The sequence below is a fragment of the Conger conger genome, chromosome 7 (genome assembly GCF_963514075.1).
Source record: "Conger conger chromosome 7, fConCon1.1, whole genome shotgun sequence".
Classification (NCBI taxonomy): Eukaryota; Metazoa; Chordata; class Actinopteri; order Anguilliformes; family Congridae; genus Conger; species Conger conger.
In genome coordinates, this window is record NC_083766.1 from 7,158,439 (window position 1) to 7,174,130 (window position 15,692).

Consider the following 15,692-nt stretch of genomic DNA (forward strand, 5'->3'; position numbering starts at 1 on the left):
CTTGCTCTTCCACGACGTCTTCTTCTTTTGCCTCTGGCTGCATCCATTTTCCCCACCAAGGCTAAAAAATGCAAATGCCAATCCAAAGGTGGCCCCTTTTGTATATGTGGTAACGGGGCACAAACAACAAACACCTGGGTAGGTTGTTCACTGAAATGACAGCCAGGTGTTTCAACAGTACATATACAGCAGTAATAGCTGCAACTCTATCTATATTTACCCTATATACATGCACATTTCAATGCAAGTATGATCACTTTTGTATAGATGGTAACAAGGCTGCAAACAAAAAAATTGAATAAACTGAATAAACTTTCTGCTCAAATCAGAATGATCTGTCTTACGTATTTCAAGCATATAGTTTCATTTTTCTGCCAAAATGCAGCATATTTCCTTTCACAATGATCAGAATTTTATTGGGTTTTGAACTGAAAGTTAACTGTTTTGAACAGAGTCTGCAAAATTTGCTGTATTTGTACAAACTTTTGCTGGTAGTGAACACTGACTGAGAGAGGTATTCATGAATTTTGGAAGAAGTGGTGATTGAATGCCTTTAGTATGAAAGCAATGCAAAAATATCCACAGTTTAGTTCACATAGTCTAATGATATGGTGAATGTGTTAAGTGTTTTGAAAAAGTGGACATGGTATTGAGACAAGTGTGAAAACGATTGTAAAAAACTGTAACAGACTGATGTACAGGTCTACCTAATAAAGTGTTCACTGAGTGTATATCTTTTGTATAAGTGATCATATATGCTGCTTATCCTCCTGTATGAGTAATCAGAATCATATTCTTGAATGCAAAGAGCTTAAAAGTAACTGAGTTGTTGAGAAGAAAGAAAATTAGTAGCATGCCTGAAGACCAGAGTTCTGAGTTTGGAGGAAAATGCTTGATATAATTAGGTTGTGTGGTGGGAAAGCAGCTAGGGAGGAACAGATGAATTAGAGCCAAGGGCTGGTGACTTGGCATGAGCGCAGTAGTAGATAATGTCAAGGCTGTCATACCTGCCGGTTCCCGGATCCCCGTCCTTTTGTTTATGTTTCCCCAGTTCCCCTTTGACATGTATTGTATTTGTTTACGTGTGTTATTTTTCCGTGTTGTAGGTTGGGTGTAGCTTGTGTTCTCCGTCCGGTCCTGGTTTTCCATCCCACACAGTCACTTCACTTCTCATTTATCCATTAGCACTGATTTCATTTGCCCTGCCATTCTTACCACATTCCTAACTCATTAGTTAAATGTTGTTTACAATAGTTACGTGTTTTTAATGTGAAATGCAGGAGATGCTTCTGCTCTCCAAAGTCAGTTCAGCCTTAATGCATTTGTCTGGCACAGAAGCAGACAATCAGCTCAGATTTCACAAGGCGTAAAGGTTAAACTGGCAAGACCATGGTATCACAGGCAAAGTGCCCAAATGCTTGCAAATGTTTGTTTTCACCAAGTTCATGTTGAAAGACCCCTAGATTGAGTGAGCTGTCAATCTTTACCTGTTTTTCAATGATGGGGGGTGCCAATATTCTTGAGTAGTTTTATTCATCAAGAAACAAATATTCCTACTTCCTTACAGTTTTTTACAATTGTTTTCACACTTGTCTCAATACCATGCCCACTTTTTCAAAACTCTTCACACAATGTGCTTTTGAAACACACACCTGAGCACATCAGTTAACATTTGGTGCAAAATGCACTTCAACCACCAAAACACTTAATATTTCACCCAAAAGTGACTCTTGCTGCCATAACTATAGCACATGCTTTCTCCCATAAGACTACTTTGTCACTCAATGTTCAATGAACTATAAAACACAAACAACTTGGAGCATTGCTAAATACATATATTATGTGTTTCCCTTTCCTCTATTTTTGCATCCACAAATATTTCAAACCAAGTAGCTAAAGAAACTTTTGATCTGTTGGTTTGCCTCTCACAATAGATGTCATGACTGAGTGTGGTAAATTTACAGTAAACTGTAAATGAATTAATGTTTTACTATATTGGAAACCCAGAATAACTATTTTTACTGTGTAATGTAAAACAATATATGATAAAGAAACATCACAAAAGCAATAGTATTCTTCAGAGGGTTTACAGTATTTTGACGTTTGTTCTCACAATGCAATATACTGTCAGAAAAGAAAAAGACAATACAATCAATTACTCAAAATACATTACAATCAATAACAAATACATACCAAAAAGCAATATTTTCACTATATACAGTAATTCGCACATATATTGTCTGCCTATCAGTATCAGAAGTCTACTGTTGGCCTGGCCCATCCATCCTGCCCTCTGCATTTGGCCATAGATTTTCATCAACATCACTCCGAATGTTATCTTTTGCTATATACCGAGGAAAACATCTCTTTGCGTGCCTTTTCCAGCCCTGGATGTGTTCCACTGTTATGTCCATACACCCAGCAGCCATTGCATCTAGAAGTGACATCTGTTCATGTGGGTGGTGGTCCTAAACCTTCACATATACCTTCATAAACGTCATATTGGTATCTGAGTTCCTTGACACCCTCAGAATTCCTGTCAAAGGGGACAGTGTACAACTGTTTCATTCTGATCTGATGTCTCTTCTAGCACTCTTGAAATGGTTGTAGTGCATACACTGCCAGTGTTTGGAAATATGTCGTTGCATATTTCTCTTAGCCTGATGCTGTTGTTGACAATGACCATCCCAACTATTGTGTCCTCCTGTTGAGGCGTAAACATTATTCCCCTTCCCCCTGTGTGACTGTGTGAGGTAACCGCTAAATACTGTATAGTACCTGTTGGTTTGCCTGGAAATCCTCACAATTGAAGCCACTGTGGATCTAGGCAAGTTTGGTTGAACCCTCAACCTGCTTCCCTCAGGGACAGACCATGATTTACCACATGATCAATGACTGTGGCTCTGATTTCATCAGATACAACTGTTCTTGATCTTCCGCGACCTCCTCTTCCTCTCTTCCTATTTCCTTTCACAATGATCAGAATTTTATTGGGTTTTGAACTGAAAGTTAACTGTTTGGAACAGAGTCTGCAAAATCTGCTGTATTTGTACAAACTTTTGCTGGTAGTGAACACTGACTGAGAGAGGTATTCATGAATTTTGGAAGAAGTGGTGATTGAATGCCTTTAGTATGAAAGCAATGCAAAAATCCACAGTTTAGTTCACACAGTCTAATGATATGGTGAATGTGTTGAGTGTTTTGAAAAAGTGAACATGGTATTGAGACAGGTGTGAAAACGATTGTAAAAAACTGTAATATCAAAATTCCAATTTTCAATAACAAAAAAATTGTTACTAAAAGTGAATACATAATCATTATTCACATGTCACTAAACAAATTAAACACCACACATTTTACCGAGTGTGACTGCGAGGTACTGTGAATAGAATTCTGTGAGCAGACGGCAATACTTCAAATCTGCCTGGATATCTCCCCTCCCACCTTTCCTAGCATTGAGATTATTGGTCAGTTCAGCACTTTAACCCAGTTCAAGTTAAACAAGTTGAGAAAATGGTTTAGAATTAATCCTGACTTTGGACTTGAGGAGGAGGGAGTGCAGCATGATGAAATGGCGTGTGTGTGTGTGTGTGTGTTTGGGTCTGTGTGTGTGTTTGGGTCTGTGTGTGTGTGTTTGTGTGTGTGTGTGTGTGTGTGTGTGTGTGTGTTTGTGTCTGTGTGTGTGTGTTTGTGTGTGTGTGTGTGTGTTTGTGTCTGTGTGTGTGTGTGTGTGTGTGTTTGTGTCTGTGTGTGTGTTTGTGTGTGTGTTTGTGTCTGTGTGTGTGTGTTTGTGTGTTTGTGTGTGTGTGTGTGTGTGTGTGTGTGCGTACATGCTTGTGTGTGTGTGTGTGTTTGTGTATCAGGGGAGGGCAGTGTGGGGGGGGCTATGTCATGAGTTGGGCATTTCCCTTTGTGTATAAATCCTGCTGTTTCAGAATTATTCCTCAATGGCTCATCTGACAAAGAGACATATGTGAGACACACAGAGTGTCTGCGTATTGGTAGATTTATTTCCGATCTGATCTCGTCAGTATGCTGGGGCTGCTGCTAATTGCCTGCATGCTGCTGCAGGCTGCAGACTCCAGATACCCAGATGAACCGTAAGTATAATATTTTTTATTGTTGTTACTCAGTCAATTTAATCATAAAATTAAGAGAACTGTGCATTGAATTGTCTTTTATGTTCATTAGAGCATTATTCTTAATTGCAAGGCAAATGTTGTAGGGCTAAGGCTGTTTTAATATTTCCAATATATTTAAATCAGACTAGGATTCAAAGCAAATGTCTTTTACTGCATTCCTGCATTTTTTAAAGAAAATGTTCTTCCATCTTCCACTAAAGCTCAGGATGTGAATTTTCTCATTTCTCTGGCATATTAGTGGACACATTCCTTTATTGGTAAATGTAATTCCACATTCTCTATCTTTTTTGACTTTATATTTTTCTTTCTTTTAAAGAATTTATCTTGTGACAGTGGCCTCCCAGACAACAGGGGGCAGTACAGAGACAGTCTGTGCCCACATTCTTCTTCAGAAGGGACCGCTCTCTTTTACGCTTACCCTGGAAATAGGTCCCAGTAATATCACTCTCTTGGAGGAATTCATTATGACAGAGTTCCATCGCTGTTTACATTTCCAGGTTTGGTGATTTACCATTTTTCAGTGATTGCTTGGCTTTGTCAGGTTTCTTTGTCAGCAGCAGGAGAGATATATGAATACAAGGAATATACCAGAATAAACAGAATATGATGTTCTAAAATTAATGCATGTAGAATATAACGTTCTAAAATAAATGTTTAGATACAAGTTTAGATACAAACTCAAAAACACTCTTAACTGTACTAAACTAAAGCCAATGATATGCTTAGCCTAATTACAGTAAACTAAAAATGTATTTGTTCATTTCCAAGAGTAATGTGCGCTACAAAATCTTCCAGGGAAACTGATTTCGGCATAACTGGTTAGCGTTACAGGAATGTGACAGATTTACTTCTCACAAGTTTGTTTTACTTCAGATATCTTCAATGGGGAGCAGTAAAGAGTAATAAAAATAGATTCATAATCTGACTATAGTTCACACTTCACATTCAATGAGTATTGTAGTTGTAACTGTATCTCTAACACAGCTATTTAATGTGCCTTTTTTTCTTTCAGTTTTTAAAATGTATTTAAATGGTACAAAGGAAAATGACAGTTGCCAGGGCAGAGTCACCACATTTTTAACGAAAGCAAATTTTCAACATTAGCCACTTTTGGGTGCTTCATTCAAATGTCAATCTGGGAAAATTACTATTAAGTCAGAATATAAAATGGAAAGATTGGTCTTTGGGATAAATCTGGGATGAATGGGTTAGACACTCATTTACATTCCTCCTCTCTGTCAATTCCAGGTTCCTTCTGTTGTCACTAATACCGTGGCAACCATTGATGCCTCCCTCAAGGGGGAAAAAACATCTTTGAGCAAGAAGACCAAAATCTGGATCAAACCAAGCTCCTCTTTCACTATCATACAGACAGACAAGCCCATCTACAAACCAGGACAGACCAGTAATTTTCAACCATTCATTTACTATCTGGCTTGTCTTAGAGCGCAGTTCATTAGTGACTATTAAAAATGCCACAGCCACTGACAGCCATACCATTGGACACAAAAAAAAGATTTCAATATGATTAATGATTCAAGAAATACTATATAGGTGCTTTTTAATGTGTGTGCTCAGTAATTGACTTTGTGTTTTGCCGTCCTACTGCTGACTTTCTTTTACTGCTTTTTTTTTTTTTTTTTCTGCAGTCAAGTTCCGTATTGTCTCCCTGGATTCTAGCTTCTTGCCTCATGAGGAAGTGGTAAGAGATCATTTTGTGTGTGAGAAGAGAGAGGCAGGGAGACACCAATGTTAGTGTGTAAACGTTAAACGAGTCATAAGTGTTTAACCTTACTATATAAGAAGGCCAGTCTCAGAGATAGTGTTTTGAAATTTAGAATGACATTGCTAAAAAAAGACTGAAAGGAGAGAGTTTGGGGTGGTGGTTAAGGAGAAGGAGGTTTTGAAGCAGATTTTCAACTGAATTTGGACAAACTGTATACTGCATAATTTTCACATCTGGTACCTGTCCTGTCACAAAGGATGAGCTTCCTTGTAGTGGTGAAATAAAGATGGAGAAAAACCATTCATTTGTGTCTGTGACTCTGCTTGGAAAGAAATGTTTCACTTTTCTTTTATTCTTTCCTTTTGCAGTTCCAGGCTATTGAGTTGCAGGTATGGCATCCTGACTCTGCAATTTGTATGGGTCCGTCACACCACATGGGAAATAGAACTTAGTCTGTCTGTTCAGCTATCTCTATCTCTTCTTGGGATAAGCCAGTCTGAACCTCAAGCTCTAGGCAATACCTCTGTCCCTCTTTTACAGGACCCTGGGTCAAATCGTATTGCCCAGTGGTTGAACCAATCAATCACCACTGGAATTCTGGACCTGTCCCACCCCACAACGCCTGAGGCCAAGCAAGGCAACTACATCATCTCAGCCAGGACAAAGAGGGACGCTATCACCACCCAGACCTTTGAGATCATAGAATATGGTAAGGATGCATTCATGTGGTCACAGAATTTTTTTTTCTCTTGCCAACACAATTACAGTTTACAGAGCAATGTGCCGAAGCCTCTAAGAGGAAATGGTATAGTGAAAAACAACCGAAATGAATGAAACTGGACAAGGCAAGAGAGACTTTTCTAAAGACATCACATTTTGAGCTATCCTATTATATGATAGTTTAAACTTTCCAGGATATTGTTAGGTATAATATAATTGCAGGGCTTGACAAGACAAGATCTGGCATTATGCAGATTATTTTATTATAGTGTTCTAAAATTGTTGTTTTGTTATAGGCGGTGGCCTGTTGTGATTAAGGTATATTACTGGGACACACAAGGTTGGTGGTTCGATCCCTGGTCTAGCCACAATAAGATCCGCATAGCCAAATGCCATGAATGAAATGTAATATGAATATTTAATCTTGATATTTATATAAACTGTATTTATATGGTCATTTTTGACAATAAGAATTTTTACAATACATGCCCTTTACAGAAATATTTGGACTCCACTGAGGCCTGTTTTTATCTGTTTCATATTTTAGTCCTGCCAAAGTTTGAGGTTACCATCCTCTTCCCTGATGTCATATTTGCCCAAGACAAAAACGCAACAATAAAGATTTGTGGGAAGTAAGTAAGAAAAGCTGTATTTGCCTTGACTAAAATTAAAATGTATCTCATCTCATGAAGTGGGATTGTGGTCTTAGTCAGTGGCTGTTTGTTGTTGTCCAGGTACACCTATGGGAAGCCTGTCCTGGGTTCTGTTAAGGCCACAGTGTGCATCAATTCTCTCAGGTGGTATCGGCGTGCTCAGCCTCCTCAATGCATGGACGTGTCTCCAGCGAGGGTAAGAGAACAATGACACAAGGGCCCAAGTTAATATGAAAGTGCAGCATCATTGGATGTGAAGTCATACCATTGTTAAAAATGTTGTTATATTACATCCAAAAAACTCCCAACAACGGACAGATTTCTTGATGTGATCTTGATCTTGATCACTCATGCCCATTCCTCAGACTCCAACAGACAACCTGGTGGACAGAGGGTGAAATGGTGCAGCACCAGGGTGTAATCCCTTTAATAATTCCTGTAAAGGCTATTTTAAGTTGCTCCAATAAAACATTCTAAACTGCTTTGAAAAGTACATTAAGGCAACACTGCATATTCAGTGCAGTCCATACATATTTGGACAGTGACACAATTTCTGTTGGATTTGAAATGAAACAATGAATACAATGTTAGGGTGCAGACTGACGGCTTTAATAGAAGGGTATTCACAGCCATATCCAGTGATACTTGCAGAAATTCACTTAATTTGTGCCATTTTTCTAAAACCTAATAAAATGGAAATAGTCCGACCTGGCGATTAGGATGCTTGCGTTTGGTATTTCCTTGTCAGAAAAATGTTGTAATAATGTTTTGCCAATATCCCAAGGACATTTTAAAACCAGCTAGCAATCCAAATCTAATTTGGGAATGGATAGGCTAGTTCATGGTAACTGGGTAAATCTTGGGAGTGCACAGTAGCCGCCATCTTTTTTTTATGAACCAATATATACCAATATATAAATGCCCACACATTACAGCAGTGGTATGCAGAACAGCATCACTGAACACCTAATTTATCAAACCTCTTAGTGGATAGGCTACAGCAGCAGAACACTTCATATGTCTAAAAAATAGGTCTAATAAAGTGCTCACTGAGTGTATTTAACATAAAATCGTAAGAAAATCCACAAGTTCACATTTACGTGAAATTTGGCTTTTTTTGGCCTTTTTACTTGTGAATTAAAAATTCACATATAGAAATAATTGACTTTTTCAAATGTGACCTACAATTTTCAACATTCTGTTCATGAGGCTTACCAATGGTTTACCTTGCAGTGAGTCCTCTGAGGGTATGCTCTGAGTCTTCTCTTTATTTTAGTCTTTGACTCGTATGCCTACTGCATATCCTGGAGAGTGTTCTTGATCTGTTCAACAGCTGAAAAGGGTTTTTTCTTCACAAATGAAAGTATCCTTCGGTCATCCACTACAGTGCTCTTCCATGGTCTCCCAGGTTGTTTCCTATTGCTGAGCTCACCAGTGCATTCTTGCTTCTTAAAAATGTAGCAAAGAGTTGAGTTTGGTGCAGCAAATTCTTTGCATATTTTTCCACCCCATGATGGCCTGCTCTACTGGCCATTGACCATTCCTTGGTTCTCATGTTGCGAGACAACATCAACAAACTTAAAATGCAAATTCCACATCGAGAATCACTTGTTGATCTCCTGTGCATGAAGTAATGATCCAGCTGACCAGGAACAGCTGAGCAGACAATTACCCAGTTACCCCCAAATTATGTCAACTTTGTATTACACTGTGTGATAACTGTGCAATTAACAGGTGCCTGATTAAGCAGTACATTTGCTTTTGTTCAGTGTCGACTGATATCTTCCCTCATTTACTGGCCATGTGCCTACGTATCTAGCCAACACCAGCATAGTTAACTAGCTAGCATCTTTGAACCTGATTCTAATGATTTTGCTCAGAATATTCCTGACCTCTGCCATTGTTTGACCTAGACTGACAAGACTGGATGTGCAACAATCTTTCTCAGTGTGACATACGAGGTTCACCTTTCCCCAAATACTCAATATAACCTTGGTGTGCTTGGCAAGCTGGAGGAAGATGGAACAGGTAGGAGTTATGTGATTTTTTCTGAGTTTTTATTTTATTTTAATTAAGTTGAAAGAATAAGCATTCTCCAAGAGAAAAAATATCTTCCACCAAAACAAATCCCTACCAAACTGATTGGATGATATCACAAAACAAAACAATATCTGTATTCAAATAACTATAAGAATGACTAAAACGCTTACATTCTCATGTGCTGCTACAGGACTTGCAGTGAACAGAAATGCTTTTGAGTTTTATCTTTCTTGGTTTTTTTGACGTTATTCTCGTTTCAGTGATTTTTTTTTATTGGCCCAGAGTATTTTTGTGTGAATATTTTAGACAATAACATTTGAATGATTTTATGTGTTTGTTTGTTTTTTAAGAAATGGCTTTAAAATTACTTCTAAATACTGGCAGTGAAGGGATGAGTTAGTTTTCTACACAAATTCAGAATCTTCTGTGCAGCGATACTCTGGTGCCAGACAGCAGCAGGACAATGACTGACTGTTTCTTTTTAGGTGTTGTTTTGACAGGCTCTGGCAGTAAAAACATAATCACAGGAGAAACTCATATTGAGTTTCAAGACACTCCATTATCTTTCAAGCCAGGAATGAACTATGAGGGAAAGGTAACCATCCACCTTTTCCAGTGAGAAAATGCAGCTCCCATGAGCAACTTCATTTTTCGAATTGCTGAGGCCATCATGCACAATTTATCATCATTAATTTCTAATGGACGAATGACTAAGAAAATGTCTTATTTGGTTTCTTATTTGACCAGAAATTGGCACAAACTGAATTTCATAGTCATGGCTCTTTTGTGTGTGATAGTGATAGTCTGACAGAGTATTGGCATACAATTGGGGCACTAAGCTTTTGTAAGCAAACAATGAATACATTTGGTACCTGATAACAAATTACACTGTACAGCTTTAACTGCAAATGCCTTTTTAGAGAATTTTCCTCTTTTGCAGTGGAACATGGATTCAAACAGATTTGAACTATCCCTTGAATTAATTGTATATATGAATTGTATATGATGAATGTGTCTCTGGGTCACTTTTTTGGTCACAATTCTGTTTTCACATTGAATAAGACAAGCAGAAAAGCAATGATTGATACACGGCAACGTTTATAAGCAATTTGTAGCATTTGTACCAATTTCATTTAATTTTATTGTAATCATTGTGTCACTTTTTATGTAAAGCATCTTTGAGTATCATGAAAAGCACTCTTTAAATAAAATGTATTATTATTATTTTGTGTTGGTTTCATAGCTTTATGGCTGTTGAAATTTGCTAAAATGAATTTGTTACACTTTTCAGATCATCGTGAAAGGTTCCTCTTCCTCTATTGCCAACAAGCCCATCTTCCTCCATGGACCGAAGGGGGCTACATGGACATTGACCACTGACAGTGAGGGTGTGGCCCACTTCTCACTGGACACCAGTGGTTGGTTGGAAGAAAGTGCCCGCCTAATTGTAAGACTCCATTTCCTCTCTATCTTTTTGCTTGCACATATTTTCCTGCTGTGTGACTGAAACTGCCAGTACAGTCACCCTCACACAATTCATGGCTGAAGACAAGTTGAATGTGTGGACCCTCAAAATGACATGTACAGTACTGTGCAAAAGTTTTAGGCAGGTGTGAAGAAATGCTGTAAAGTAAGAATGCTTTCAAAAATAGAAATCGTAATAGTTTATTTTTATCAATTAACAAAATCTAAATCAAATCAAATATTTGGTGTGACCACACTTCAGCATCAATTCTTCTAGGTACACTTGCAAAAAGTCAGGGATTTTGTAGGCATATAGTCCGGTGTTATTAACTAATTATACCAAACAGGAGATAATAATCATCAATGTAATATGTAGGTTGAAACACAATCATTAACTGAAACAGAAGCGGCTGTGTAGGAGGGTTAAAACTGGGTGAGGAACAGCCAAACTCTGCTTCCAAGGTGAGGTTGCTGAAGACAGTTTAATGTCAGAAGTCATACACCACGGCAAGACTGAGCACAGCACCAAGACACAAGGTAGTTATACTGCATTTACATAACATTACATTATTGGCATTTGGCAGACGCTCTTATCCAGAGCGATGTACAACAAAGTGCATACCCATAACCAGGGCTAAGTGCGCTAAAAGACCCTAGAGGGAAGTACAATTTAAATTGCTACCCGTACAACAAAGATAAGGACCAGGGCCTATTTATTTATTTATTTATTTATTTTAAATCAACAAATAAACAAACGACAAAGCAAAAGTGACCAAACTTAACTATCCAAATACTGCTTACCTAGCCAATTAAAAATACTGCAACGCTACGTAAATCACAAAGACAACAATTAAGGTTCACAGGGAGGTAGGGAGGGATGGGGAGAGGTGCTGCTTGAAGAGGCGCGTCTTCAGTTTGCACTTGAAGGTGGGGAGAGATTCTACAGTTCTGACCTCAACGGGGAGTTCGTTCCACCACCATGGAGCCAGAACAGACAGTAGTCATGAGCGTGAGGTGGAGGTTCGGAGAGGGGGAGGTGCCAAGCGGCCTGCGGAGGCTGAACGAAGAGGTCTGGCAGGGGTGTAGGGCCTGATGATTTTAGCAAGGTCTCTTCCAGGCAGAAATTTCAAGGCAGACAGGGGTTTCCAGATGTGCTGTTCAAGCTGTGTTGAAGAAGCACAAAGAAACTGGCAACGTTGAGGATTGTCGACGCAGTGGTCAGCCAAGGAAACATAGTGCAGCAGATGAAAGACACATCATGCTTTCTTCCCTTCACAATCGGAAGATGTCCAGCAGTGCCATCAACTCAGAATTGGCAGAAATCAATGGGGCCCAGGTACGCCCATCTACTGTGCGGAGAAGTCTGGTCAGAAGTGGTCTTCATGGAACAATTGCGGCCAAAAAGCCATACCTCCGATGTGGAAATAAGGCCAAGCAACTCAACTGTGCACGAAAACACAGGAACTGGGGTGCAGAAAAATGGCATCAGGTTCTCTGGACTGGTGAGTGAAAAATAATTGGCCCTAGCAGAAGGCAGTTTGTTCGCCGAAGGGCTGGAGAGCGGTACAAGAATGAGTGTCTTCAAGCAACAGTGAAGCATGGTGGAGGTTCCTTGCAAGTTTAGGGCTGCATTTCTGAAAATGGAGTTGGGGATTTGGTCAGAATGAATGGTCTTCCCAATGCTGAGAAGTATAGGCAGATACTTATCCATCATGCAATTCCATGAGGCCCATCTGATTGGCCCAAATTTATGCTGCAGCAGGATAACGACCCCAAAAATACAGCCAATGTCATTAAGAACTATCTTCAGTGTAAAGAAGAACAAGGAGTCCTGGAAGTGATGGTATGGCCCCCACAGAGCCCTGATCTCAACATCATTGAGTCTGTCTGGGATTACATGAAGAGACAGAAGCATTTGAGGCTGCCTAATTCCACAGAAGAACTGTGGCTAGTTCTGAAAGATGTTTGGAACAAGCTACATGCCGAGTTCCTTCCTGTGTGCAAGTATACCTAGAAGAATTGATGCTGTTTTGAAGGCAAAGGGTGGTCACACCAAATATTGATTTGATTTAGATTTTTCTTCTGTTCATTCACTTCTTCTGTTCATGAATTTTGTTAATTGATAAAAATACATTTTTAACATTTCTATTATTGAAAGCATTCTTATTTTACAGCATTTTTTCACACCTGCCGAAAACTTTTGCACAGTACTGTATTCATTCATATTCATAGAATGTAACAAAAAAAGAACATGGACAAAGTTACTGTGATGTCACCAAGTGACTTTCCATGGGCTTCAAAACAATGTTTTTGTATTGCATGTTGTAGATATTGGAGCCAGAGATTGCGCAGTAGCTAAAAGGTGGGATTCTTGTAAGGCCTATCAGTCCTAACTTTAGGCCTCTTAAGCTTTTGGTCAAAGAGTAATTCATAAAGCATTGGAGCTCAACCAGCTCCTGAATCTGAAACGTTAGGGGTAGTCAAGAGGACAAAGTCACGAAGACCAAATCACAAACAGTCCCAAGATAGCTGATGCTGGCAATCTGTTTCACAATCAGGTCAGTGGTTTAGAAACATTTAATGACATCAAGCTTTTAAAATGGAATTGTGTCAAGTGTGCGGTGTGGAAACTTGCTGGTAGAGAGAGAGAGAGTAAAATTGGTGAAAAAAAATTTATTTATTATAATTTTTTTTTCTTGTGCTCCTGCCTTCAGGGCACTTCTTCAGTGTCCAGAACAAACAAAAAAAATTCCCTTCTCAAAACACGGGAATAAGTCACCAAAAGGAAAAAAAAAGGAAACTAGAAAATAAGTCCGTGCTCAAAAAATTAGGGATTTCAAAAAACGGTAAACGGCAAACGAAGGCGGACTTCATGCTGCGGGGTTCGCCCGTCTGTGTCCGCTGTGGGGCCGTTAGCTCCCCGTGGTTTCCCGGCCTCGGAAGTCCTCTTTCCCCGCCTAGGCGTCTAGAATTTAAATGCACAGGTTAGTTGGCTTCTCGCCGGATTGATGGGCTCACGTGACTTTCACTGGCTCTGGCTCTGGCTCTGGCTCTGGCTCTGGCTCTGGCTCTGGCTCTGGCTCTGGCTCTGGCTCTGGCTCTGGCTCTGGCTCTGGCTCTGGCTCTGCGTGGCTCCTCTCGTTCGCCCCTGAGCCCCGCTCTGCTCCCGAGTTCGCCCTTTTGTAGGGTGTTGATCTCCACTCGGTGCAGCTGTGCCTGATTGATTAGAGAGGTTAGTGGCGTGCATTCCGCACGCGTTCCGGTGGTGCTAACCTTGGTGCTGATTCTTTCCTGCGCGGCTCTCTCCAAGGTGCCGGTCCCTTAAATACGTCTGCGGGAAATATTCACCGTGAATTACTGCTCCTGGCGCCGTCGCACAGCCCGCTCTCCTTCAGTGGTGTACTGATCCTCGATCGGGCCACCACAGCGGGTATTAGAATAATACTCTTGAGTGGAATGATAAGAAGTTTTCTGAACATGGCCCCTGGAAGTGAGTGAAAATGCAGCCCAGTCTGAGCCTTTTGTTCCTATTTTATATTCTGCAAAGTTATTATATATTTCCTGGTCTCTTTGGGCAGCATTGTTGGTGAAAATAAACAATGTTCAGATGGCTGCTTGCAAATCCAGGTTTTGTGAGTAAATCTTCTCTTCTTCTTCCACATCACTGAATACAGGCGAGTTGTAATGAAGAGTCAACACAAATACACAGCACATGCTCAGCAAACCATGAAGCCACAATAGTTTATTCGAAGAGCAAGAGCTTCCTGAGTATCAAGCATGCAAAAGAATCACTTCCTTGTGATCAGGACAACCAAGTCCTGGTGCGTTACATCATCCAAGGGGAGGAGCTTAAGGATAAGAAAACTCTTGCCTTTTTCTACTTGGTGAGTTCTTGTCTGATTTTCAATTTTGCAAGTAGGGATTTTAGTTACTGAAATGTGTTCTGAGGCCCCTGGACTGAGTTGAAAAATATCACGTGTTAAGACAGTGAAACAAAGAGAAAAAAGGCAGCAAACAAGCTTAAAACTGTGCCCTCCTACATGAGAGACTATCACGCTAAGCACCACACTAAATCTGCTGAGAGCCAACGCCGCCTTGTTGCCATACAAGGCTGATGTCCAGGCTTGTTGAATTTTGGCTCCACCTTCTGACTTCATCTCCTCCTTTTTTTGATTGGGCACCTCAAACCAATCACATCTAATTCTGCCCTCAGAACGCAACTCCAGTAACTAAAACTCCTATTACCTTCAATTTTGATGTGGCCATTTATATTGATTAATCATTTTCAGATGGCAGTGGATGGGGCATAAGTATGGCATTTATTTGCCCTCATAAGTTACACTGTGGATGGTGCAGTGCCACCTCACAGCAAGGAGGTCCTGGGTTCGAATCCGGTCGGCCGGGGCCTCTCTGTGTGGAATTTGCATGTTCTCCCCGTGTTTGCGTGAGTTTAGCTTTAGGTTTAGCTGATCTACCCACACAATTTATGATCATAAATTTCTAATGGTCCACTGACTAAGAAAATGTCTTATTTGGTTTCTTATTTGTCCAGAAATTGGCACAAACTGAATTTCATAGTCATGGATTTTTTGTGTGTCATAGTCACATTCTGGCATACTGAGTATTGGCATACTATTTGTACACTAAACTTTTGTAAGCAAACAATTAATACATTTGGTACCCAATAACAAATTACTTTAACTGCACATGCCTTGGAGAATGTGTGGAATTTTCTCTCACTTTTTTGGTTTCACATTTCTGTTTTCACATTCAATAATACAGGCAGAAAAACAATGATTGATACATGCCAACCAGTTCAGTCCAGTTGAGCTAACTCCCCTCTCCTGTCACCCAGGTTTTGTCCAAAGGGAGCATTGTGCAGCACGGGCGTTCTGAAGTGATGCTGAATGAAGGAGAAGGTGACGTTCCCTTGAGAAACGATTGCTC

General features: G+C 39.8%; 1 protein-coding gene across 2 annotated transcripts in view; it reads left to right on the forward strand.

The window, feature by feature from the left end:
* Positions 1 to 3,962: 3,962 nt before the first annotated feature.
* The window catches only part of LOC133132592 (alpha-2-macroglobulin-like), a 34,132-nt gene continuing 22,402 nt past the window's right edge, over positions 3,963 to 15,692 (forward strand). For both annotated transcript variants that reach the window (XM_061248106.1, XM_061248107.1), the window contains exons 1-13: positions 3,963 to 4,100; positions 4,459 to 4,639; positions 5,391 to 5,547; positions 5,792 to 5,844; positions 6,237 to 6,257; positions 6,409 to 6,577; positions 7,136 to 7,220; positions 7,323 to 7,437; positions 9,155 to 9,269; positions 9,767 to 9,876; positions 10,573 to 10,728; positions 14,420 to 14,629; positions 15,601 to 15,664. In XM_061248106.1, the coding sequence (XP_061104090.1) occupies positions 4,033 to 4,100; positions 4,459 to 4,639; positions 5,391 to 5,547; positions 5,792 to 5,844; positions 6,237 to 6,257; positions 6,409 to 6,577; positions 7,136 to 7,220; positions 7,323 to 7,437; positions 9,155 to 9,269; positions 9,767 to 9,876; positions 10,573 to 10,728; positions 14,420 to 14,629; positions 15,601 to 15,664 (1,504 nt within the window). In that variant the 5' untranslated portion in view covers positions 3,963 to 4,032. The remainder of the gene's footprint in view (positions 4,101 to 4,458; positions 4,640 to 5,390; positions 5,548 to 5,791; positions 5,845 to 6,236; positions 6,258 to 6,408; positions 6,578 to 7,135; positions 7,221 to 7,322; positions 7,438 to 9,154; positions 9,270 to 9,766; positions 9,877 to 10,572; positions 10,729 to 14,419; positions 14,630 to 15,600; positions 15,665 to 15,692) is intronic.